The sequence below is a fragment of the Arvicanthis niloticus genome, chromosome 21 (genome assembly GCF_011762505.2).
Source record: "Arvicanthis niloticus isolate mArvNil1 chromosome 21, mArvNil1.pat.X, whole genome shotgun sequence".
In the NCBI taxonomy this organism is placed as follows: domain Eukaryota; kingdom Metazoa; phylum Chordata; class Mammalia; order Rodentia; family Muridae; genus Arvicanthis; species Arvicanthis niloticus.
The window spans coordinates 25,859,482-25,885,848 of NC_047678.1; the positions used below are offsets into that span (position 1 = coordinate 25,859,482).

The 26,367-nt window shown below is 42.7% G+C and overlaps 1 protein-coding gene across 1 annotated transcript in view; it reads left to right on the forward strand.

The window, feature by feature from the left end:
* The window catches only part of Pik3r4 (phosphoinositide-3-kinase regulatory subunit 4), a 49,336-nt gene that overhangs the window by 15,705 nt on the left and 7,264 nt on the right, over window positions 1-26,367 (forward strand). The window contains exons 7-15 of the mRNA XM_034484109.1: window positions 1,319-1,492; window positions 4,656-4,801; window positions 6,357-6,560; window positions 10,840-11,041; window positions 12,081-12,268; window positions 12,832-13,042; window positions 15,721-15,886; window positions 20,534-20,698; window positions 23,931-24,142. Coding sequence (XP_034340000.1) covers window positions 1,319-1,492; window positions 4,656-4,801; window positions 6,357-6,560; window positions 10,840-11,041; window positions 12,081-12,268; window positions 12,832-13,042; window positions 15,721-15,886; window positions 20,534-20,698; window positions 23,931-24,142 — 1,668 coding nt within the window. The remainder of the gene's footprint in view (window positions 1-1,318; window positions 1,493-4,655; window positions 4,802-6,356; window positions 6,561-10,839; window positions 11,042-12,080; window positions 12,269-12,831; window positions 13,043-15,720; window positions 15,887-20,533; window positions 20,699-23,930; window positions 24,143-26,367) is intronic.

Below are 26,367 nucleotides of genomic sequence, written 5' to 3' on the forward strand. Positions count from 1 at the left end.
TATTATTATTATTATTATTATTATTATTGCCCTGCTTTTTATTGGTAGTATAAGGAGATGAAGGCTCTTCCCCTTTATGCCTTTCCATCCTCCCTTTGCTTAGTTGAATTCTTATTAATTTCACTGTTACGGTAAACATTTACTTTTGTTCTATGATTAAAATAAAGTGTTCTCACATAGACTTATGCTAAAGGACCAGGAGAAAATTTACCTTCTGACAAATGTAGGTCTTCTTGACTAAGAGTCAGGTGGCTGCTCCCAAGGGTCACTCCTAAGGGTCACTCCCAAGGGTCACTCCCCTGCACTTGACTGTGCTGTGGCTGTGGCAGTTGAGGCTCCTTTCGTTGTCCACTGACAAGATTCATTGCACATTTGAACTTCGTGTTTAGACAGGACTCCGTTACTCGCTCTAGAGTCCTAGATTTGCTTTCTTCTTCACCTGTCTGCAGCACTCTGCTTCTTTCTTGCCAGTGCTATTGCTTGGAATTTATCCCATTCCTTCCCTGTATTATTCTTGAAATCTAGTAGGGAGTATGCATGTGTACATGTTCACTTCATGTGTGGCTGTCTATGTGTATGTCTTCACATGCATCATTTCACGTGTGGCTGCCTGCGTGTACATGTTCGTGTGGACCATTTCACACGTGGTTGTGTGTGTGTGTGTGTATGTCTCTGCACATGGTGGAGGCTCAGGTGAGTGTCAAGTGTTTCCTGTGGTCACTTTCTACTTACTATTTTGAGACAAGGCCTCTCTCTCACTGAAACTGGCCAGCCAGTGAGCCCCTGGATTCCTCTGCCTTTCCCATCTCCAGAGCCAGGGTTATATTAGAGATATAAACCTGCGTCCTGTGCTTCCATGACCAACTTTACCAGCTGAGCCACCTCTGTAGCCCCAGATAGCCCTGAAAAAATTTACTAGGAGCTGGGCTGGAGGATTTTGTTTGCGGTCACCAGTTTTCCTCCTTGATCTTCAGGACTGCTTCTGCTGTTCTGTAGGTTCTCCACCTCCCTCTGAATTTTGCTAGATAGAGTTTGGTTTTTAGGAAACTTCTGAGGAAGGGCTGTCTCAGATATCTGACTTATTTTTGCTTTCTTAATATTGACAGTTTTAGGCACCCCTGTGTTTTCTCTTCTGTAAGTTCTGGTGTCCCCATATCTCTGGATGATTGACACTGGTGGCATCTTTTCGTTTATTTTGCTGGGAAGGAAGTGTAGTTTTGTCTTGATTTTGATGAGAGGCTTATTGTGTTAAATGCTACTACTCAGTGGTGGTGCACAGTCGGGTGCTGAGTAACGGTGACACTGTCTTCCCTTTCAGGTGTGGCCGCCTATGTTGGCTGGCAGAGCTCCTCCATCCTCAAGCCCCTGCTCCAGCAAGGCCTCAGTGATGCCGAGGAGTTCGTCATTGTGAAGGCCCTCAATGCCCTGACCTGCATGTGCCAGTTAGGGCTGCTGCAGAAACCCCATGTCTATGAATTTGCAAGTGACATTGGTAAGCTCTGGTTTTGAGACAGCGTGGGAAGTTCGGGTACAGGAATAACTTCATATGACTTCACTCTGATAGAGTAAGAATAAGCACGAAAGAAAATGTACAGTATTTGTCTTTGGGGGGGTGTTATCCCACTTGTGATTATTTTTTCTTAGTTCCTTCCACTTACCTGAAAATTTTATATTTTAACTTTTTTTAACAGCTGAGTAATATTCCGTTGTGTAAATGTACATGTCCATTATCCATTCTTCAGTTGACAGACCCCTAGGCTGTTTCCACTTTCTGGCTGTTATAAATAGAACAGCAGTGACCGTGGATGAGCAAGTGCCTCTGTAGTAGCATGTAGCTCCTTTGGGGATCTGCCCAAGAGTGGGATAGCTGGCTCTTGAGATAGAGTGATTCCTCCCTCCTGAGGACCTGCCACACTAATGTCCGTAGCAGCTGAACCTGTGTGCACTCTCAGCAGCCATGACTGAATGGTCCCCTTTCCTCATCCTCACCAGCATGAGGCATCATATGTTGTGTTCATCTTGGCCGTTTTAACCGAGATAAAGTAAAATCTCAGAGCAGTTCTGATTTCCATTCCCCTGATGGTAAGGATGCTGAACATGTCTGTAAGTGGTTCTCAGCCAAGCGTGTTTTATCTTTTGAGAATTCTGTTTAGTTCTGTTCTCATTTTTAATTGGATTATTTGTTCTCTTGATGTTCAGGGTGTTAGTTCTTTATATATTTTAGATACTTGCCTTCTGTCGGATGAGTAATTGGTGACGATAATTTTTACCTACCCCTATGCCTGCAGTGTATGTGTGCCCTAAACAAACAAACAAACAGTGTATGTGTGACCTTGAATAAGCTATTGGTGTCATTGTGTGTCTTTGCACTTTGTTTTCTTATTTATTCAGCTTCTCTGATTTTTTTTTCTAAAATTTAATCCATCTTTATTTAAAGGACGTAAAGGGACACATCAATGTTATCTAATCCCTTGTGCCATTCTTACTCTTTTGCATCTTACTTTGTGATTTGATGATATTTTTAAAGTGCTATGCTTTGAATCTTTAAACCTCTAGAAATTTAATTTTCATCTACACAAAAAACCTACACTTTTAATTTCTCCTCTCATGTTCTATGTTTTTGAGTGATTTCTTTTACTTTGTATATTGTATAACCATAAGCAGATTATTAGCACTGAAGTTCAAAGCTGGCCTTGAACTCATGACCTTTTGCTTGGGCTTCAGTTCCCCCAGTTCTGTATGCCAGGCACCAGCTGTCACACTGGTTTAGTATGGTGATTCCAAGACTAGAACGGCCATGGTGTTCTTGGTGAAGTTTGTCATGATTTCCTTGGTTTTAAGAGCTCTATTATTTTTGCTTAGATTATTCTTCATACTCTGCTTTCCTCATGCTTGTCTCAGAGAATTGGGACATATTAGAGAGAAAAGATTGAATGCTACATTTTCTAAGCAATGTTCTCAGCTCGGGCTTAAGTATTTGATGTATTTTGTCAGCTAATTGCTGCTGTAATAATGCAGTGTGTCAGTCAACCACAGAGCCTCAGGAAACTCTGCCGTGGATTTGTTGCCATGCACCTGTGGGCTGTGTGGGTGGCTCTGCTTCAGGCTGTGCATCTCCTTTGTCTCTGAATATGATCCATCTGTTTCATTGCGGGACCATGGCTGTCGTGGCTGGGCTGTCCCAGCTGTTCTCACAGCGTGACAGAAGCACAGCAGAGCAAGCCTAGCTGTGTGACACATTCTCCTCGGTATTATGTTTGCTCACATCCATTGACTAAAGTAAGGGCTGTGAGAGGCATGTACCTCAGGGGCATAGGAAGCACAGACACGTGGGAAGCTCAGAATCAGCAGTTTACCATGGCAGCACCCATCCCCTGTCAAGCCATGGCAGCACTGTGTGCTTTCTAGAGGGTCTCAGGGCTTTGCCGGTTCCTACTGTTCTTGGTAGCTGAGGTGGTGGGGTTGAACTCTGGGGCCCTGGGCATGTTAGATAAGCACCCTACCGCTGAACTCCATCCGTTTTCCTTCTTTGTGTCCAAGGGGAGATGGACAGAGCTGTGGATGGTTTGTGAAGTAATCAAAACCTTCATGTGTAATGAAATGATCGTGTGAGAACTTTCAAGAGAGATTTATTATTTTACTTATTTTGTGTGTGTTTGTGTATATGTGTGTGCATGCATGTGTGCATATGTGCATGAACACATGCCACTGCATGCTTTTGGAGGTCAGAGGACAATTCTGTGGTTGGTTTGGTCTTCACTTTGTGTGGCTCTCTCTCTCAGGTGGTCAGGCTTGGTCCCAGGAGCCATTGCTGGCTCAACCATCTTGGCAGCCTTGAAGAGAGGGACTTTGAACTTGTCTCTCTTTCCTTTTCATATAAGCACCACTAGTATATGGTGACAATTATGTCTTCCCTCCCATGAACCTCTGATAAACAGCTCTGCGTATATTTTTGCATACTTAGACGTCATGCTACTATTGTGTTTTAAAAGTTTGAATTTTATTCTAAATTACATTAGTATGGCTTTGATTAGTTGAAATAAGTGATTTAGATATAGTGCATGAAAGCATTAAAAGGAACGAAGAGATTCAGTTTTCTGGGTTAATCTTCTATTTAGAAGAGTAGACATGACATGTTTACTTTTCCATTTTTTTCATTCATGATGACATGCAAACTTACGAGTTATGTGCGAGATCTGACCAGACCCTGCATTTAAAAGAATGTCAGACAGATCAGATTGTTTTCTCAGTGCTGTGTTGTGGAGAAGAAACCACTCCCCATGTGTCTCTCTGCCTCTTGCGTGGTAGCTGCCCTCCTGAATGTATGCAGTAAAGTGGAGCTGGAATCCCTTACAGAGTGTTGTTGGGGTTTTTATGTCTCTTTCCAGTCGTTTTAAACTTAGTGCTAAGATGACTATGTGTTAACACACTTGACTCTGAAAACTAGGACATTAGAAATTTTAGACAGGAGGTTGGTTTTATGGAACAGCTGGTAAGTATGATATGGGAGAGCTAGAACTGTTGTGTTGAGTTTCTTCATTGTACAGTATGTGCAGGGACCACCTGGTACCACAGAAGTATGACCTTTCTCATGTTATGGCAGTGTAAAGACTCATGTGACTCTGGTTTGCTCTGTTTCCCTTCCTTCCCTTTAGCTCCCTTCCTGTGTCACCCTAACCTGTGGATCCGCTATGGTGCTGTGGGATTTATCACAGTGGTGGCTCATCAGATCAGCACTGCAGACGTCTACTGCAAGCTCATGCCGTACCTTGACCCGTATATTACACAACCAGTGATACAGGTACGAGTGTCCAGCGTATGCCAGTCCTTTCCCAATGTGTCTCTAGAGTCAGACATCAAAGCCTTAGCATAAAAGTGCATTTAACCAGGTCTGTGACATTTTTATGTATCTTTCAAGCTAATAATGTTAATAAGCTAACTACCCTTGTAAGAGAGACACTGTCAAGAGACTTTATGTCATACCACGTGGCACGCAGAAGATCAAACTTCAGTTCGTTTGTGTAATCTTATACTGTATCTGCTTTTATTTTTATTCTTAAAGGTTTTAAATTTTATGTATATGGGTGTTTTTACAAGATCACATGGTGCCCAGGGAGGTCAAAAGAGGGTGCTAGGTCCCTTAGAACTGGAGTTGCAGTCAGTTGTGAACCTCCATGTACGTGCTGGGAATAGAACCCTGTTCCTCTGGAAAACCATCCAGTGCTCTTACCCTCCGTGCTCAGCCCTCTCTCTGGCCCCTTGACTCTCTATTTATTTAGCTTATTTAACTTAGTGTTGATCATTGGTTTATATTTTTTTAAAGCCAGGATCAAGAATTGAAGGGCTTATTATTTATGTTTTCTTAGTCTTACGCTTCTTTATTTTAAAATCTGGACTTTTTAAGTTTTACTTTTGTGTTTATGTGTGTGTCCCTGTATGGGTTTGTGCTCGTGAGTGCAGTGTTCTCAGAGGATAGGAAACGGTCTTGGATTGCCTGGAGCTAGAGTTACATGTGGCTGTGATCACCCAGCATGGGTGCTAGGAACCCAAATCGGGACCACAGAAGAGGGCCTGCAGTAGTTAATTATATCCAAAGAACATCCTTTAGATCTGGGTGTGATGATACACACCTACAGTGTCAGTTCCCAAGAGACCAAGGCAGGTGGATTGTGAGTTCATGGCCAGCCTGGGCTACGTAAAGAATCCAACATCAGTGTGAATTACATGGTGAGATCCTGTCTCACAAAGCCAGGGCTGGGATGTATCTCAGTGGTAGAACATGCACCTACATGTTCAAGCCACTGGGTTCTAGCTCCAGCACTGAAAAGAAAAGCAAGAGTCTTTTTGGTGACTACTGGTAATATCCATCCTTTTTCTTATTTATATATTGACCAGAGTGTGTTTCTAGAGCCACTAAAAGAAGGAAGTTTTGAACTCTGAGAAGGGTGGGTCTGTTGGGAAACATGAAAACCGAAGGGAAATCCTGTGGTGGTGCTTGCTGAGATGTCTGGCCAGAGCCTATGTCTTAGGCTGGCTTCGGGGCTGGGAAGCATTCTGACCTCTGCAGATCCAGGAAGGACTTGCTCTGACTTTCCAATGCCTTTCCTTTTGGGTATTAATTGTTAGTCTTCCTGTAGGGTGGACACAGATAGGTACTTTAGTGGCAACTCTGAGAAACAGGACATACATAAGCCCTTTAAAGTTGGCTAGTGGCCCATTTTTTTCTCCTAAGAAACTATTCTTCTCTTAGAAAACAAATACTTTTGTTAACTTTACACAGGTTGTACTTGCTGAGTGTGGAAGTAACTGTTCTACGTACTGTAGTTCTGACAGTTGTTTTTCCTTTTCTAATATAGATCGAAAGGAAGCTTGTCCTGCTCAGTGTTCTAAAAGAGCCCGTGAGTCGCTCTATATTTGATTATGCTCTGAGGTCTAAAGACATCGCTAGCTTGTTCAGACACCTTCACATGCGCCAGAAGAAGCGGAATGGCTCTCTTCTTGACTGCCCTCCGCCTGAGGACCCCGCCATAGCACAACTTCTGAAGAAGCTCCTCTCACAGGTGTGTGCCTTCCTTAAGCCTCACGTGCCAACATGTTTCATGACAGTGTTGATGTAGCTATTTAGGTGTTAAAAATGTTTTTGATTGGGTTATAGTGTGATAAATGAAAATAAGTCTGTCAGTATCTTACGTATTCTCTGTGGCATCAAAGCAAAGACAATAGGATTAATCTAAACACTATGTGGGCTAAGGGAGGAGTCCTGGAGACTGTCAGCCTGCTCTTGGGATTGCTGGGAGACTGGAAAGCAAGAGCCTTGGATGGAAGTACTGCTTTTGCCTTAGTTCTATACTTCATCAAAATACAGTGAAGCTCAGCCAGAAGAAAGATGTCAGAACACAGGCACATCTCAGTCCAGAGTCATACTTCTTCCTGTGTGCAAACAGCTGTGGTGGCTTGGTAAAAGCCAGTAGTTTATTGTGTTTAAGTCTGAATTTGGATCAATTAACAAATCCTGTAAAAACCAGAAAGTAATCTTTTTACTTTATTTGGCATTGGTAGGCTTCTTTTAAAGTACTAAATTTAGATTCATCGTCCTGTTTTATATGGGATGTGTGGGGTGTAGAGTCAAAGTTGGAATAAAAATGCTTCTAAATGAAGACTCTATGAGCATGGAAAGACTGGGGACGACCCTAATGACTGCAAATATTTTCATGGAGAGGATGCTTAGCAGCCATGTCTCACCTGAAAAATATACTCAGTTTTATAGATTACTATATGTTTAAAGACAGGGTCTCATTGTGTAGCCCTGGCTGGCTTGAACTCACTATGTAGACCAGGCTGGTCTCAAACTCTGAGAGCTCCCTCCTGCTGAAGTTAAAGGCGTGTGCCACAGTACACATGGCTTAGACAGAATTTGATGAGCTTTGCAGTGTAACTGCTTCCGTGTATTCACTTGACCTTGAGTATTCACAGGTGATGTTGCTGGGTTAACTGGCACGGACCTCTGTTTCTCTCAACCTTTCTGCTCCCTTCTGATTCCTCAAGTGTCTCCATGGCTGTCGCTCCCTTAGTGCCAGCTGCCATTATTGATCCCATGATAGAATCACTCAACAGTCGACTTTGGTGCGTCTGAAAGGCAGTGCTTGGTATAGTTGTCATTTTTCTTACATTGTCTGAGTGAGGAAAAGAGGAATAGACTAGCCTATGTTAAGTCGTTGCTGTTGACAGCATTAGAGGCTCACAAGGGTGAGGTGACTTACACGCTGTTCCAGGGACACCTGCTGCCAGCAGTAGTGAAAGCAGGCCATCATCTGAGTGCCCAGTACAAAGAACACAAGCCACTCATTTCCATCTTGTAAAACTAAACATGAACAGTCTGTCCTTAAAGCTAATCTGAGCAGCTTATGTTTCCTATGTTACAGGCAGAGAGACACATTGCAGTTGCAGTGCTCTCGGGAACAGTACGCTTTAAAGCTGGCATTTTAACCTAAGCCCATTATTACTGCCACACCGCCACACCCTGCTCAGATCACAAAGCCAGAAGACCGGGATGACAAGCCTGTTTGAGTTTGATAGGCGTGTGAAGAAGCCCATGTGTAACAGCTCTCTTGTGCACATTTACTCGTTCTCATTGGTTTTGACCCTTACTCTGTTTGGCTTACTGCATCGTTAGCAGAAGCTTGGATCCAGGGGACACTTGAGTTCTCATTCCCAAGGCCCAGCCAAGAAGAAGAAAGAGTTGTAGCCTTCCTCAGCGAGAGCTCTAAACTCCTCTGTCTTGGGGCTCAGCCCTTCTATGCACAGTTCTGTCCTTGAGGTGTGTTGCTCATAGAGTGGGCTTCTCTAGAACAGCTGCTGTGAGGCACACATTCTGGGGCTGAGACTGCAGGCTTTTGAACACGTCTTTGGAACAGCAGTCATGTGGGGCTTGGAATCTGTTCAGCAGGACACATCATCAGGAGGTGACATGCAGGAATGAATGCTTTAGTTGGGTCTCATCTATAAGATCTCTGCTTCGTGTCCGTGGAATCAGGGGCTATACAGGATACAGGCTGGTTCATTCCACTCCTTTCTTAAAATAAGAAAACAGAAAAACCATACAACTTAAACCTTTTGACTACTCGCAAATGCAGATTCAAGTGCAAAATTGAAACAGCAGAGAAGATGCATAATAAAATACAAGTTTTTCTTCCATCCCCCAGTTGGCAGCCATCTAGCCTTTCTTGGTTCATTGTGAATTTGATGTTGTTGGTGCTGAATTACTTTACATAACATTGGGCTTGGTCTGTTGATACGTGGAATCAGTTCCATCCTTCCAGCATGGCTCTCAAACTTTGTAAGGATGGGTCCAGGGCACACTTCAGACAGCCTGTTTAGCCCCACCAACATGATGCTCTGTGGACACAGCATATGACCATCTGGGTTCCTAAAGGTCTTTGACCTTTGGCACATTGAAGCATAGACTGTTCTGGTAATTATTTGGTCTTCTGCTTTGCTGTTGCTCTTTCCCTTGCCTAGGTAGTCTCTGGATTCATACATAGTTTAATTTTCAGCCAAAGACTTGAGAACACCCCGTCCCCCTGCCTCCCCCTCTCTAAAGTGCTAACTGTATGCACGGTTTTCTCCAGTCCTTGCCCCTTTTCCATTAACTTTTGTAGCATTCTTAAACTCAGATCTGCTGTATGCTGAGTTCCTTTTCCAGAAACGATTCTGGATAGCTGCAAGAGCAGGGCTTGTCTCTGCTTGAGGGATTGAAGTCTGCTGCACATTAAGTGCTGGGTCTAATCCGGCCATCCACAGAGGCCATCCACAGAGGCCGCCAGTGCTGGGTGGTGCTCTACTCTGTCAGGCAGAACCCTGCTAAGTGCACCTTGAGTACTGCTTTGTAACTTAGTTGCTTCAGTCACTACAAAGTCCCCACCTTTCTTTGTTTTTCAGGATTGTTTTGGTTATGGCTGCTCCTTTACGTTTCCATATGCATCTCCTTAGGAGTTTTTCCTAATCAGCTTGTCACTTCCTAAAATGCAGCTAGCCTGCAGGTGTGTACACTGATGCTGCATTGAGCCTGGAGGAGAGAACTGAAGTCCTGCAATGTTAAGTCTGCTGCTCCCTAGTGTGGTGTGTGTTCCCTTTGTATGGTCCTCTAACTGACCTTAGTGATGTCATGTGGGCTATGCTGCAGGGCTTTGTCCCTTGTTTATTATGAATATTTTGAGCGTTTGGTTAGTTTTTTTGAGTTGGGATGTCTGTAGCTCAGAATAGATTGAATTTATAGTCTTTGGCCCTGAGTACTGGATTATAGGGTGAATCTCCATGTCTAGTCTGGGTGTTTGATTTTTACATTTTTTCTATTTATTATTTTTTATTTATGTGCGTGTTTCTGTCTCCTTGTCAATGATTGTATACTGTGTGTGTGCAAGTGCCTATGGCCAAAGAGGGCACTGGGTTCCCTGGAACTGAAGTTAGAACAACCATAGAAGTTGTGAGCCACCAGATTCGGGTGTTGGGAACTAAACTTGGGTCCTCCCAAGAGCAGCAAATGCTCTTCACAACTGAGCCAGCTTTCTAGTCCCATGGTTGCTTTTAAAAAAAAATACAATTATAATTGCTATATTAAAATGTTCTTTTCTTTGCATAGCTGATAGGGAATTTTTATTATGGACCTTATAAAACTTCATGAAGATGACTCAGCAGTAATGGTTACCTATTGCTCTCTTAGAAGACTGATTTAATTCCTAGTTCCCACATGGAAGTTTAGAGCCATTTGCAACTCTGGTTCTAAGAGATGCCCTCTTCTGCCTTGCATGAACTCCAGGCATGCATGTAGTGCACATGCATTCAATATACAGGCAAAACACTCACAAAATAAATTTTAAAAATACTGTTTTTTTTTTTTCTTTAAAAAATGTCTTCATTTTAATAAAATGAAGGTGGGTTTCTTTTGGGTTTTTTTTTCTTTTTTCTTTTTGGTTTCTGGGGTGTTTCTTTTGATTTCTCTAATTCCCAGGTGAATAATGTGTGAAGTACTTGTTCAGTAGCAGGCGTCTCACTCGTTTTAATTGCATTCTGAATATCTGTGTTTTTCTTGCCTTATTGGAGTTACAGAACCTATGATACAGTATTATCAACAGAATTTGAGGTGCAAAGCTAATATGAAGAACATACCGGTGCAGAGTCCTCTGGAAGAGCCGGTGGTCATCCTCCCCTCTTTGTTCTCCTGCGTCGTTGTCTCATTTTTCAGGTTACGTTGGAGTTGACCCTTCATCCATTAGTCATCCTGTGGCCTGTGGTTTCTTCTTTTGAAGTTAACCCAAACTACCTGGTTTAATTTGGTTTTAGGGGATGACCGAAGACGAGGAAGACAAACTTGTGGCACTGAAGGATTTCATGATGAAATCCAATCGAGCCAAAGCTAACGCAGTAGACCAGAGCCACCTCCACGACAGCAGCCAGAAAGGTGTGATCGACTTGGCAGCCTTAGGCATCACTGGGAGACAAGTTGATCTTGTTAAAACCAAACAAGAACCAGATGAGAAACGGGGTTAGTACATTGCTGTGCTCATCTTGTTATTATAAGCTACTTTATAAGGCTGGTTTTAGTTAATTAATAGTAAATCCCCTCCCCACTTCCCAGACAGAGAGCTCTGAAATGCAGTGACTCAGCTCCTTGGTAGGTGAACACAGGAGAGGAAGAGTAGGGCAATGGGCTCCTGCCTAGATCACAGCTCTGTGACTAGGGAAGGCCAGTTCTCTGAGCTCCCCACCTGTAAAACCATGTGCCTCTTGAGGAAGGGATGATTCAAGTGCTGGCTTCGAATCCTTTACCTGATAACTCAGGTCCAGCCTGTGTAAAACCAGATACAAGTTTCTAGATTATTAATAGGTAATACCTAATGAATTTAAAATAAACAATGAAATACAAAAGAGTAGAAGCCAAAGAATCCTTAGTTATTTGGCAACTAGATATCTGGAACTATCAGCCCAGGTACCACTGACATGTTTTGTATGAGGCTCCTAAGATCTTGTGACACTCTTTCTGCTGGAATAGTTCACTGTTAAGTATATGCCTTTAAGATTCTCCCTGTTTCTATATCATATTTGAGGGTAGCAAATGAATTTTATTTGAAGTAAGCTTTAGGATAAAGTGTTTGCAACCTAATTACTAATGGCTTACATGCATAGCACATGAAGCACCCATAAAGACCAGTAAGAAAATAAGCAAGCACTCCAAAGAAAAAAGGGTGAAGGATTTAAGCATTTAATTGGTAGACCAGAATACATATAAATTAAATGTAAATAATTAAATAAATGCAAATGAAGACATCCATTTTCTACCTGGCTGAGAATAGATGGACAGTTCTGAGTGTCAGCACATATGTAGGCGACTAAACATTCCCATATGCTGAGGTTATAAGTTGAGCATACCCATATCTTCATAGGTGTTACAGGCATAGATCTGAATAAAATGTAGCTGTAAAGGAACATGTAGAAAGTAGCATCCATTGTGTTCCCTTATAAATAGACAGTAAATTATGTTGGTTTTACCTTCAGAACTAACTGTCCCAAATATATTTTCATAGCTAGGAAACATGTGAAACAAGACTCCAATGTAAATGAAGAATGGAAAAGCATGTTTGGGTCATTGGAGCCACCAAATATCCCACAGGCTCTGCCCAAAACCAGTGACCATGAGGTAGTTCAGCCTGGGAAACCACCTCGCTCTGAATCCTCTGCTGGTATCTGTGTCCCTTTGTCAACGTCTCCACAGGTACTGTCACATAGGCAATTGTCATCCTCCTGTCTGAGTTTTGTTCTGCTGTTTTGTATGTCAAAAGGCTGTAGAGAAGTTAAGATTGTACTGATTGGTTTATACTTTAGAGCCAAGAGAAACCCAACCACTTAAGCAAGGAGAAGGTCACTCATTTGAGACACTTGCTAATAAAGCAAACTGAAATTGGGTTAAAGACCAAACTAAGATCATAACTAGGCTAAAGAGAACATTTTAAAACTTTTAAAATCTTTTTATTCTTCCTTTAATGTAACAAAAAGCAAAACTATTTGGGGATAAATTTCCAAATTTTCTGTGCATGTTAAATATAATGGCTTTGATGTATTTGAAGTGAGTTTGTAATTTAAGACAGCTGTACCCCTACCAGTCATGTTTTAATTAGAAGATATTGACTTAGATCAATTGAAATCCCACTTATTCTTTTAGCTTGAGTTACTAGTGTTTTTTAAAGAACCAGAAGCCCATATAATGGATAGATTCAAAATGGAAACATTTTCTTAAACATACCTTGCTCTGACACTGAGATCTGTACTGTGTCTCAGGTTTCAGAAGTAGCACACATGCCCAGCAAGAAGGCCGTGATTCCAGTTGTAAGCAGCACAGTCCTGCCGTCCACTTACCAGATCCGCATCACCACTTGCAAGACTGAGCTGCAGCAGCTCATACAGCAGAAGCGGGAGCAGTGCAACGCGGAGCGCATAGCCAAGCAGATGATGGAGAACGCCGAGTGGGAGAGCAAGCCGCCTCCGCCTGGTGAGGGCTGTGTTTGTGCCCCTTTGCCTCGAGCCTGAGCCTGGACTCTAGTGTAGGAGCCTGAGTCAGATTAAGCATTCCTAACCCCCAAATTCAAAAATCTTCAGCTTAAAAGTTCAGGAGTTTTAGCATTTCTGATGACAGGCTTTGGTTAGGGAGGGATGTGAAAACCTCTGACATGCTCTGTGTTCACAAGAGCCTTGGAAAGAGTTCTTCAGCCTGCACTAGGCAACGTGTACTTTAATAGACAGAGGGAGTAAGAGCAGCTCAGTTGAGAAGCCCAGAGCAAGAAGTAGTAGATAGAAACCTGAAGTCATTATGTGTGGACTCCGGGTCTGTAGCTTTGATCGACACTTACGGAATTCTATTGTCGCTTAATTGAACCTGACTGTGCTTCACGTTCCCTGGCTATTGCCAGGCTTGGGCAGTCATGGAGTGGTGCCCCTCCCCACTCTCATGTTGCTCTCCTTGAACATCTTCTAGGAGGTAAATCCCTGCTTTTAATTATTACAGAGTCTGCTGTCTGATTAATATTATTTGAGAAAAGGTAGGACACTCAGAAAACATGGAGGCTTTTGGAAAGAACAGAATAACTTACAACACCAGCATTTAGCTAATTATTGACAGTAAGAATTTGGTGAAATGATCTAGAGAGTTGGCTAAGCAGTTAAAAGCACTGGCACCCACATGGTGGCTCACAACTCTCCGTAACTTCAGTTCCAGGGACTCCAACTCACTCTTGTGACCTCTTTGGGTTTGGTGTACAGACATGCAGCTAACACACATGCATATAAAACAAAACAAAACAAAACAAAAAATCAAACCAAAAAGAGTTTGGTAAAATAGTTCCTGTATTGGGGTGGGGAGACTGAAAGGAAGTGGAGAGATGTTGGCTTGGAGTGTGTCCCCTTGTACTAGCACCCTGCCTGTACAGTGTGCCACAGCTGCTCTTTGATTCTGTGTATGTAGAGCTTTAAAAAATAAATGAGTTTTAATATTTAAGCTGTAATAGTATAAGCTTATCTTTAAAATTCTGAGAAGAACTGCATAGTGTATTTACATTTAGACCTTGCAAAGATCACAGGAATTCCCATGAGCTTTGATGTGGACTCCAGAAGTACTAGTCGAAGCCGCTTGAAGGTTTAAAGATTTAGGAAATATTTTGAAGTGCTGAGCAGAGTGTAGTCAGATGCTTTTGTCAGAATGAGTATCCGGGGATGTTCCAGCTATTTCTGTAATGGAAGCTAATGCTACTTACCTGCCAGATCTGCTTGAAAACATAACAAGATGACTGCACACAATCTTGTTTTATGGTCCTCTTTTCATAGGTACATTTTATAGGTAAATGGAGTTACACATTTTATTCAGTAAGCACAGAAGTGCACAGTGACTGCTCATTTCTCCTTTTTTTCTTCTCTCCACACTTGAGCAGTTGTTTAAGATACTCAGCTAATCTGCAGAGCATGTAGACCTCATGGTGCCTCAAACTGAGTATATCCTTCTTAGCAATTATGTTCAGCCTGGGTTCCCACTTGGGTGACTTAGCGATCCAACGGCAAATGAGTTTTTAATGTTGCGTGAGTCACGTTGGGCAGGAATCTAAGTTTCAGTTTTGCCTCTTGGTAAGCAGTCATTCTAAAGTGACGTTGAACCACTTGGGCGTAGTGGTAACGTCCACAGTAGGCCTGATCTTCAGCAGAGCTTCTTGATTTATTTTAAAATCAAGTAATATTAAGTGCACAAAATGTTAAATTTCATTTACACAAGCTGTGTATAAATGTTGACGATGCATTTATACACAGATGCAGAGACCTGTGCTGGGTACTGAAGGCATTCAGTATAGGATGAAACATGAGTTTTTGTCCCAGAACTTGTATATACAGGAGAATATGCATAATAAAATACAGAAAATGATAGATGCCATTTAAAATGAACTAGGAAGTCTATAGATTCTGAGGCTGTAACTCCTAAATCTGGCGTGTTTGTACCCTAGAAGAAGTGATCGCAGACAAAGAAGAAATTAACAATCTAGATGTTTTGCTTTTTTGTTTTATTTTGGTACAGGGTCTCTCCAAGTAGCCCTGGCTTCTTTGGAGCTTGCTCTAAAGACCAGGCTGGCCTTTCTGCCTCCTGAATGCTGAGACTAAAGGCATGTGCCACTATGTCCAGCTGGGTGGTCATGTAGGCTGGGGCAGTGTAGGACCCACACGTTATTTATGTGCATAGCTCTCCTCTTGAGTTAAATGATGTACCCCCATGTTACAGCTGAGAAGGTAAAAGCTTAGTGAGATTCAGCCATAGCCTGGATCACCCTAATGTCTCAGGCTGGGGTTTTCAAACTTTCTTGCTTAGAAAATGGCCTCCAAGCTGTTTGTCTAGGCTAGGATGGTCACACCCATGCTTCTAAATTGGCAGTCAGGGTTTTTCAGAGGATTAAGTGACTGCTATGTCTCTCAGACACTGAAGAAGGCCCTGAGGTAGAGTCTTTCTGAAGTTGTTTGAGCAGTACTTAATTGCTACCCTGATATCTTAGTACTGTGTCATGGTCCAGTACACCCTTCTGGATGGGCTAGCCAGGGTACCATTGAATTGATTAGTTCTTAGGATTGCTCTGATGTTAGTAGTTGAGAATCGTGTGTGTTTCAGCCACAGTCTAAGGCACTTTCGCCTTTTCTCAGGGTGGCGTCCTAAAGGGCTCCTAGTTGCACATCTTCACGAGCACAAATCCGCCGTGAATCGAGTCAGAGTCTCTGACGAACACTTACTTTTTGCAACGTGTTCAAATGATGGCACAGTGAAAATCTGGAACAGTCAGAAGATGGAGGGGAAGACCACCACAACCCGGTAAGGTGCCAGTGGGGTCGGCCGATCCAGCTAAGTCAGCAGTGCTTGCAGAGTGCTTTCTCTGTATCAGAGCTGCTTAGGAGCAAGGCATGCATAGGGCTGTGCGGGCCAGAGGCTGCCCATCTGCTGGGGCATGAGACAGCAAGAACTGTAAATAAGTGAGGTATAGAAGTGATCCCGTTAGATGACAGGGGCTGGGGAACAGAGGTGGGCTGGGCTTGTCAGTAAACTGTCCATAGACATCGCCTCACAGGGAAACATGGATTCCAGGAACGGATTGAAAGAAAGGAGAAGGAGGCACATGGGAATGTTGAATGTTCTGGGCAGAGGAGACAGGGATTTCAGAGTCCTGGGGAGGGTGGGGAACCTGGTCATCATGCCTTGTGTAACCTGAGCAGAACAAGCACAGGAGAGAAGTGGGAGGGTCCAGTTTAATAGACTGTGAGGGCTCTTGTGAAGGACTTTGACTTGGAGAGAGAGGGAGTATTTGGAAGGTTGTGAACAGAGGAGAGTTGTGATCTAAGATGCCATAGGAATGGCTCTGGCTGAGTTGACAGTAGGATGAAGGTGGTAGGGCAACAGCAAACAGCAATGGGAATGTTCTTTACTGTGATGGGGTGGGGGCATGGCACCGGCTGTCCATCACTGTGATGCAGGGAGGGGGTATGGCACCAGCAAGGGTGGCAGCAGTGTGGACAATGTGAATGACCAGATTCTCTGTTTTAATGGCTGAGCCAACCTGGTGTGCTGAGTAGATGCAAAAAATGTGAACACGAGTAACAATACCACAAGCTAGCCAGCTACATCAGGACAACAGGACTCTGTTGCTCTGGAACCTGGTCATTTGTGACCAGTGTCCTTGAGAGTTTGAATGCTCAGTCTGTGAATTAGATAAATATGGTTATTATAAGGACTTTAGCTTTAGGTGACGTCATATATTCCTCCCTGCCCTGGTACTGTCTGCCTGTGTCTTCCTGTTTGCTCTCTGCCTAGTTGGTTCTTCCAGAAGACCTACCATGAATCAGATTAAATCTCATCTACATTGAAAAGATGTAGGGAACGCTTTGCTGCTCTTCTTGTTATTAGTTCATTGAGCATAATGAACTAAAATGAGATCAAATTAAATATCCTTGACTCTAAAGTAACATAAGTCTGCTGTGTATTTAGCAGCCCAGTAGGATGGGGTTAGCTGTGTGTCTGTTCAGAGAGCTCTGTGCTTTCACGTTATACCTGTGTCTGTGTTCACTGTCTCTTAGCATTGCATTAAATAGAATATAAATGAATATAAATGAAAAGCCAACGAAAGATAGGTGTATGCAGCCATTTTATTTTACTTTTTACTTTTTGTTTTGTATAGTTTGTTTTAAAACCAACATTTTGTAGGAATTTCAAACCTCCAAGAAAGTTGTTTGATCCTTAGCAATACTTACCCTGGGCTTATAACACAGCACATTAATATACTTTATAACAAGAGTCAACCAGAGGGAAGAGAGAGAGAAGAATATAATATTAAAGCAAGTTTTGTATGTTTAAATTAAGTTGGCATTATTTAATTTTAAAAAAGATGTTAATTGTATTTCTTAGTAACTTCTTAAAAGCTTAGAAACTAAGTAAAATTCAAAAACAAGGAAATTAAAATGCTATTCTGAAAAATATTGAATACAAAAGAGGGCAGCAGTGGAAAAAACCCAGTTAAGACCAGGAATAAATAGAAAAATGTCAGACATAAGTTGTCCTTGTTAGTAACCACAGGGACTAATCAGGAGGCACAGGAGGCAGAAGGAAGAAAACAGTTGGGTCACTTTTCGGCTACACAGAAAGAGAAGAGACATCTTAAATTCAAAGGCAGGAATGGGCTGAGAGGATCAGAAAGATAAAGCGCACACCCCAGGGAGTGGTGGGAAGAGAGGCTCAGAGAAACCCTCCAGGGGATAAAAGCTGAATCCATCAGGAAGGCAGGACAGTTATAAACACTGGCACCTAACAAAATACATGAAGCAAAAATTGACAGTTTAACCGCAATAGCGGGAGACTTTAATATCCCATTTTCAGTAATATAAGAGCAGCACAGAAATAGAGGCCGTAAACAGTCACTGAAAAGTGATCATATCTGACAGAGAGCAAAAGAAGTCTACTCAGCAACACTAGAATGCAAGTTTTTGACATGTACATGGAATATTTTCCAGACTGTATCATGCATTAGTTCATAAAAGATGCATCAATAAATGTAAAAACACTGACGTGTATAAAATATATCCTCCAACTGGAGTGGAAAGAAATCAGGTACTGGCAACAGAGAGGGATTTAAGATTCCCAAGTATGCCAGGCGGTGGTGGCGCACGCCTTTAATCCCAGCACTTGGGAGGCAGAGGCAGGCGGATTTCTGAGTTCGAGGCCAGCCTGGTCTACAGAGTGAGTATCAGGACAGCCAGGACTACACAGAGAAACCCTGTCTCGAAAAACAAAACAAAACAAAAAAGATTCCCAAGTATATAGAGATATATATCATGCCTGATAGCTAGCAATCCTTAGTTAAAATGAAAACAGCATCCTGACAGATGGGAGCACCGCCCTGGGAGCACCGCCCCAGGAGCGTTAGGAAATGTCTACCCATCGGTATTAATCTGTGTTTCTTCTTAGAAAGATCTGAGATCAGCAATTCAGCTATAATAGGTTAGTAAGAGGAGACCTGACCTATAACCCAGGGAAGAGGAAGGAAAAGACTGAAGAGGAAACAGGTGAAGTAGAGAATGGAAACACAGGAATGAAAGTGAAATCAGAAAGCTGCTTCTGTGAAGAGGAGCGAAACTGGAAACACTTTATGAGAGTGACATTTTGTTTTAAAGAAATGAAAGTAGACTCGTTACCCAAATCAGAATTTTAAAAGGCAGTGGTGGTGCATGCCTTTAATCCCAGTACTTGGGAGGCAGATTTCTAAGTTCGAGGCCAGCCTGGTCTACAGAGTTCCAGGACAGCCAGGGCTACACAGGGAAACCCTGAAACCCTGTCTTGAAAAACCAAAAAAAAAAAAAAAAAAAAAAAAAGGGGGGGGGGGGCAGGGGGAAAAATTATTGTCAGAAATAAAAACAACTACTGTAAATAATTATATGCCAAAAATTAGAACAGAATGAATAACTTTGTAGCAAGACACAGCTGCTGGAAATGATTAAAGAAGAAATAGACACCTAACTACATAGATTAAGAGAGTCAATTAGTGAGTCTCACAGAGAGAGGCCCAGCTGAGGGCTTCGTGGTGAACTCCACTCAACATTTAAAGAATTATAATCTTTCAAAAGTGCTTCCAAGAAATAAGGGAGCACTTCTGAACTCAGTCCATGAGCAGGTGTTACCTTGACATTACAGCCATGTTAATCTCCTGGGACTTACAACCTGTCACAATCAGTACAGATGTGAAAATCCTCATCAACACACTAATCTGACTGTAGTCTGAAAAGAATTATACACTGAAAGCAAGAACAGATTATCCAGGGTGCCAGTTAAGCATGCAGCATAAAGGGTAGAGGATACACACTGGTTTCTGCAGAGAAAGGCATCTTTTCTGGGGATGCATCTGACGGGGTTCACCGTTTAATGGTTAAAACCAACTCAGTAAATGAGTAATGGAGAAATCCAGCCATCTCCGCAAGCCACGGCTGACATTGGTGGAGAGTGCAGGCATTCTAAGTAAGGAGTGGAAGAAGAATGGGTATGTTTGCTAGTTCTATTGAGCATTGTACTGGAGGTTCTAGCCAGGGTATGTAGGTAAGGAACACACACGCATGTGCATGTGCATGTGCATGTGCATGTAATATGTATATAAATAGGAAAAAATGTAACGAGTAACTTTCTGTTACTCGTCAGCATGATCTAGCATAAGGAAAAAACATTAAATGACAAGACAAATAGAAGCTATTTATACGGAGATCAGTTGCATTTTTCTACACTAGCAATTGAGTAGACTACTTCAAATGTACTTTGTAGTATATTTAAGCTATTAGTAAGAATTGAGCCAGAGAGGAGTGATGATTAGAATATCAAATGTTCTGTTTTTGTTTACAAGTATAACTATGTACAAGTGATGTGAGGCGTGTTGCAGGGGTTCAGGGGGGTGCTGACGGGCATTCTTTACGTCAGATGCCCAGAGAAGGTGCAGCAGGTGAGGAAGGACAAGGGATGGCTCTAGAGGTTAGCATGCGGGAGGCTGAATATTGTGATGAAAGTCTGTCTGTTCGGATGGTTCAGTGGGCCTCTCCTCTGATCCTCTCAGTAAGGCACTCTCTGTGCATGAGGAACTGAGTCACAGATCATGACAGAGGTCATACAGGTAACAGAAATTTGCTTCCGAAGGCAGAGCTCTCTCAGCTGTGACAATCTCCATGTTCAGAGCTATAGAAGAGCTGAAGGATGTGGGATTTAAGGTGTTTGTAGCACTAGTTGGAAAACTGGTTTGGGACTTGAGGCCAGCTCAGGCTCTGTAATAGGACAGAGGTGCTAGAAGATGGACGTTTGAAGAAAAGGAGGTTTGTGCGTGGACATCATGGGGATAAAATGAACCTCAGTAATAACTTTGTTAATAACTGTGTGAATTAGTGTTAGCAACAGTGGCTGCGGCTGTTCCAGCAACGGTCTCATATTTCTTTCATTCAGGTCTATTCTCACGTACAACCGAATTGGAGGGCGAGTCAAGACACTAACATTTTGCCAAGGCTCCCACTACTTGGCCATAGCATCTGATAATGGTGCTGTCCAGCTTCTTGGAATTGAGGCTTCTAAGTTACCCAAGTCTCCTAAAATCCACCCTCTACAAAGCAGGTACTGTCTGCCACCTTTTTACCTCTACATATAGTGCACTGTGGGCTGTGGGCCACTTCCCACACTGCAGTGCTCTGGGCCAACGGGAGCTCCTCCGTGGTACAATCCCTCTCGTATGCCCTGAAGTCAGGAAGCTGCTTCTGACCCAGAACACTCAGATGTGCTTAACTTTAGAGCACAGAACCTTTGTGTATTAATTCCTGCAGTTTGTTAGAGTGCAAGGGGGCAGCCCTGGACTCAGTCAGCTTAGTCTGGAATCTGCCTAAATGACACTGCTGTTAACCAGATTGTCTAACTGCCAGAGCACAGTGAGTATTTATCAGTCAAGAAAACCATGTCCTGTTGTTTGGGACTAAAATATCTAAATTTGGTGATATATTTTAGAAGATTTGCTTGTCATTCTACAGTAAAACATTGACTGGTTTTGTTTATGAATCTCAGTTCTTTTTAAGTTAATAGTTATTTAAATATTAACCATAATGTAAAGTAAGTTAAAGTGAGTCCCCTACCTCCGACCTCCTGCCAATGTTATGCCTAAAGATACCAGAGACAAATAATTACATTTGTGTTAATGCTCTTTTGCTAAAAAAAAAAAAAAAAAAAAAAAAAAAAAAGTGAGTGCATTCACAGGGATTGGTAGGGATCAAAGGACAACTTTCAAGTGTCAGTTCTTCCTTCTCCCATAGGTTCTGGAAACCAAACTCAGGGTGTCAGGCTTGGGTGGCACTCTTACCCCACTGAGCCATCTTGCCAGCCCTACATTGTGTTCTCTGAGAATATAGTCTACCAGGAGATAAAGACACATTAACAGACAGCGTGAGTGCAGTATGGTCATGTTCCATCTTACCTGGAAGGCATGAGCCAAGTTGCAATGGACAAAGACTGGAGAGATGGCTCAGCTGGTAAAGTACTTGCCTTGCAGACACAAAGGGAACTGAGTTCAGATCTCTATAACCCAAATAAAAAGTGGTGCATGCCTGTGATCCTAGCACTGAGAGATGGAGGCAGGGACAGGAGGATCCCTGGAAGCTTGTAGGCCAGCTAGCCTGCCTGTGTACTAAACACAGTTCCAGGCTAGGAAGAGACCCTGTCTCAAACAGAATGTGGAAGGTGCCTGAGAACAAACACCAAAGTTGTCTTCTGACCTGTAAACGCGAGCACACACATACACATACACATACACATACACACACACACACACACACACACACACACACACACACACACACACACTCTAAAGGCAAGTGAGTCTGTTAAAGCAGGGTGGTTGAGAAGTGCATGCTGGGAAGTGATAGTGCACCACACAGAAAAACCAGAACAGGACTTTAATGTAGTAAAAGGCTGCCTTGAGGCCTTTGCGTAGCTTAAGGTAAGGAGTATCTTTTGGGTCACTTAGGATATTTTTGTTGTTTTGTTTGCTTTGTTTTTGCATTTTAAAAAATGTGTGTATTTTTAACATAGTCAACAGTTCATTTGAGTGTCTTTAGCCCAGGACATTTTACAGATGGCTTTTAGCAACAAATAGCTGCCAGTTTCCTTGAAATTATTTCAGCAGAGGATGACCATTTATACTTTTGAGTTTGTTTAAATTACTGGCAGAGTGTACTGTGTGACGATTGTGCCCCTGGGTTACACGGATGGACAGTAAAAAAAGACACACTCTGCCTGGCTCTCTCAGCTGACAACACTTTTAGCTGTGTATGCTATTCTTTAAGCAATATTTCATTTCCTAGGTTGGAAGACCTTGCTAGAATGTTTTGATTTTACTGTGCCCGACTGTAGTGTCCTCCAAAGTAACCTGGCCTTTAGTTACTCATCATGTGTGTGGTTCAGCCATGTTAACTGTGATTATGCTTCTTAAGCATTAGATCTGACCTGGGAGGTGGTCAGCAGTTAATTACAGAGGACAAAACTTCAGTTCCCAGCATGCATGTCAGGTCAGTCAGAGCCTCCCGTCCCTCCAGTTCCAGGAGATCTGATGACCTCACCGGCTTCTGAGACCACTGCACTCACATGCATAAAACCACACATACAAACACACACACACACTCTCAGACACATACACACACAATTGTAAAGTGTATGTGTGTGTATATAATCTATGGAACAAACCATTTAATAACTTAAAATATTTTGATATCTTAAAAATCACCTTTCTATTTGGAAGTATAGTCAGAAATAGAATACGTATACATGTTTATCTGAAACAGAGATCTGCAAACTGTAGCCTACAGTACCAGTCAGAAAGTAAGAATGATTTTTGCATTTTTAAGAATGAAGAATATGTAGCAGAGGTGTATACAACTCAAGACTAAAATAGGTGACTTTCAAGTCATGTCCTTTTTTTCTCTTCCCTCCCTTATCTCCCACCTCGCCATGGTTTGAGGTGCTGGGATCAACTTTTCATGCATGCTAGGCAAGTGCCAGCTGCTGAGCTGCACCCTCAGCAGCGTGAAACAAACACCCAGCCTGGCATAGCTATGCATGAAGTAGAACCTGGCAATAGGAAGGTGTGAACGTGAATTATTAGCTTCTGGCATGAGCATTGACGAATCTGAAGCAGGGTTTGCTGATGAAACGTGTCAGACTCAGAAGCATCTGTCACATTATTCCAACGATATGACACTCTGGAAAGAACAGGATTGGCCTTTGCCACAGGTGAGGCCAGATAAGAGTTAGATCACAAATGAGTGGCATGAGATGCTCTGGAGGATGCCAGACAGTTGTGTGCGGTTCTGTGAAGGAAGATGCATAGCCAGCTGTGTCTCTGTAATAATCCTTGCATTTCACACAATGCTAATTTTATTACTGTTGCAGCAAGGCTGATTTCTTAGTTTTGATAAATATAGTTATATAAGATGGCAATATGAAAAAAAACTGAGTAATAAGTGTATAGAAACTTTTTACAGCTTTTCTGTATCTGGAATTATCTTTTAAGAAATCTAGCTATAACTGTCTCATTGAGGTCACATAATTTCTATTTATTTATATTTTTAGACAGGGTCTCAGCTCTAGCTGTCCTGGAACTTGATAGGTAGATCAGGTTAACCGAAAATTCACAGAAATCATACTCTACTGTGTCTGCCTCTCAAGTACTAGGATTAAAGACCATGCCACTCCAAATGGCCACTTTTTCCTTTTTGGCCAAAGATAGGTTGTCAGTTTCTTGTAATCGGGAACCAGCGCTCCATCTTCAGTGACTGGAAAAGCCTTTGCTTTTGTGTCCCTGCAGGATTCTGGATCAGAAGGAAGATGGATGTGTGGTGGACATGCATCACTTCAACTCCGGGGCACAGTCTGTCCTTGCCTATGCCACGGTGAATGGCTCTCTGGTTGGATGGGATCTCAGGTCTTCCAGCAATGCATGGACATTAAAGCATGACTTAAAGTCAGGCCTCATCACCTCCTTTGCTGTGGACATTCACCAGTGCTGGCTCTGCATAGGTAAGCCAACCTGTGTGTCAGGATGCCACCAACACCTGCCACCAACACCTGCAAGTAGCATCTTGTGAAGGCTTTTCCTGATTTCCTTACTGAGGATTTTCCATCTCCTTTGTGTTCATAGCTACTGTGTTGTTTAATGTCTGACAGTTTATTTTTCATTAGGAGGCTTATGTAAGGCTGGGAGTGTGGCTCAGTGCTTGTCTAAGGCCCTGGCCACCCTCTCCAGACCCACGCTCAAAGTAGCATAAAAGCTGTAGGTGAGCACGGTGCGGTAGTGCACCCTTCCAGTCACATGGTTAGCAGGTAAAGGCAAGAGGGCCAGTTCAGGGCACTCAGCTACATAGTGAGTTCTAGGCTAGCCCGGGTACATGAGACAGAAGTTTCTTCTTGTTCTCAGTGAGCCTTCACCTTACAGTCGTTGAAGCAATTAAGAGTTGCTGGTGTTCTCTGTGCTGTTGGGGAAGCTCTGACTTAAGGAAAACAGCGATTTGAGTGACAACAGTTTTAAATTCCAGGGACCTCAGTCGAGCTACTTAACTCTGAGTCTCAGTATCTTCATCTTCTAATGGGACTAATTTCTTCAAAGGCTGCTTTGAAGATTTAGTGACCTGAAAGCATCTGTCACAGGCCTAGCGGGAAAGTGGAGCAACAACTCTGGTTTACCAAAGTAGATATTCTAGTGTGACCCTTATCACAAAAGAAATACAAGTAATTCTTTTGAAAGTTGGCTTTAACAAGTTTTTGTTTGTTTGTTTGTGTTTGTTTGTTTTTTGCTTTTTTTTGTTTTTGTTTTTTGGAGACAGGGTTTCTCTGTGTAGTCCTGGCTGTCCTGTAACTCACTTTGTAGACCAGGCTGGCCTCGAACTCAGAAATCCACCTGCCTCTGCTTCCCAAGTGCTGGGATTAAAGGCGTGCGCCACCACCGCCCGGCGCTTTAACAAGTTTTAAGTTTATTTTTTAAAATATATTTATTCTTTGATAATTTCATACATTATGCAAAGTATTTTGAACATATGCACTCTTCACTTCTCCCAACTATGTGTTCCTTTAAAAATAAGAAAAGCTGAGTCCAGTTTGCCCTGCCCATATGTGTGGGTATAGGGCATACACTGCAGCTTGTGACCTACCTGAGGCAGCACACTTGAAGCAAACTGACTCTCCTTCCCCCAGCATAAGCTCAGATCTTCTCAGTTATGGGCAGGGACTGTGACCCTGCTCCCATGCTAGACTGCTACTTCTTTTGTGTGGCAACCACAGCTACTGTGAGCTCAGGAGTCCATCAGTCCCGCTGTATCCAGAAGACTCTGTATTGCCCTGGTCCTCCCAACTGCTAACAGTCTTCCTAACCCTGTGGCTCCTGTGGGGAGCACTTTATGCCATATGAGTGTGTGTCTCAGAACTCTGTAACAGCAGGTTTCACATGGCTTCCTTGAGGTTTTTAGTGTGTGTTATCCCTGCCTACCCTCCCATTCCTCCTCTCCTGTCGTATCACCCGTTTTCTTCTCTCTCCCTTCTATTAAGATGTCCCTTCCCACCCCATGGCCCCTTTGTAGTTCCCTGGATTTGATACTCCAGATTTAACACAAATCTAAGAGTTTGATGTGCATGTGTGAGAACATGTGATGTGTGTCCTTTGGGATCTTTGTTACTTAAGTATGATGTTTCGAGTTCCACCCATTTACCTCCACAGTTCCTAATTTCAGTTCTCTACAGCAGAATAAACATTCACTATATAAGGTACGCATCTTTAGCCATTCAGAAGCTAATGGAACTAAGTTGTTTCCATTTCCTGACCACTGTGAATAGAGCAGCAGTAAACATGGATAAGCAGGTGTCTGTGTAGGATGTTAGAGTCCTTTGGGTATTTGCCCAAGATTAGTGTGGCTGAATCACAGGGTAGATCTATTTCTCACCTTCTGAGGAACCTCCACACTGACTTCAGAGTGGCTGCTCCAGTTCCTACTCCCAGCAGCAAGGAACAAGGGCCTCCCCTCCCCCACAGCCTCAGTAGCATTTGTTGTCATTGTCTTTAATCAGGGCAAAACCACTCACCCGATTTCTGTCTCCATTGTATCTCGCCCTTTCCAGATGTCACAGACATGGAATTACACAGTGCACGTTTTTCACTAAGCATGCAGTTTATAAGGCTTTTCCGTTGCCTTCATGTATGCAGAGTTTTAAGTTATTTGTCATTTTTTAATAGATAGTCTGTGTACGGCGCAGCC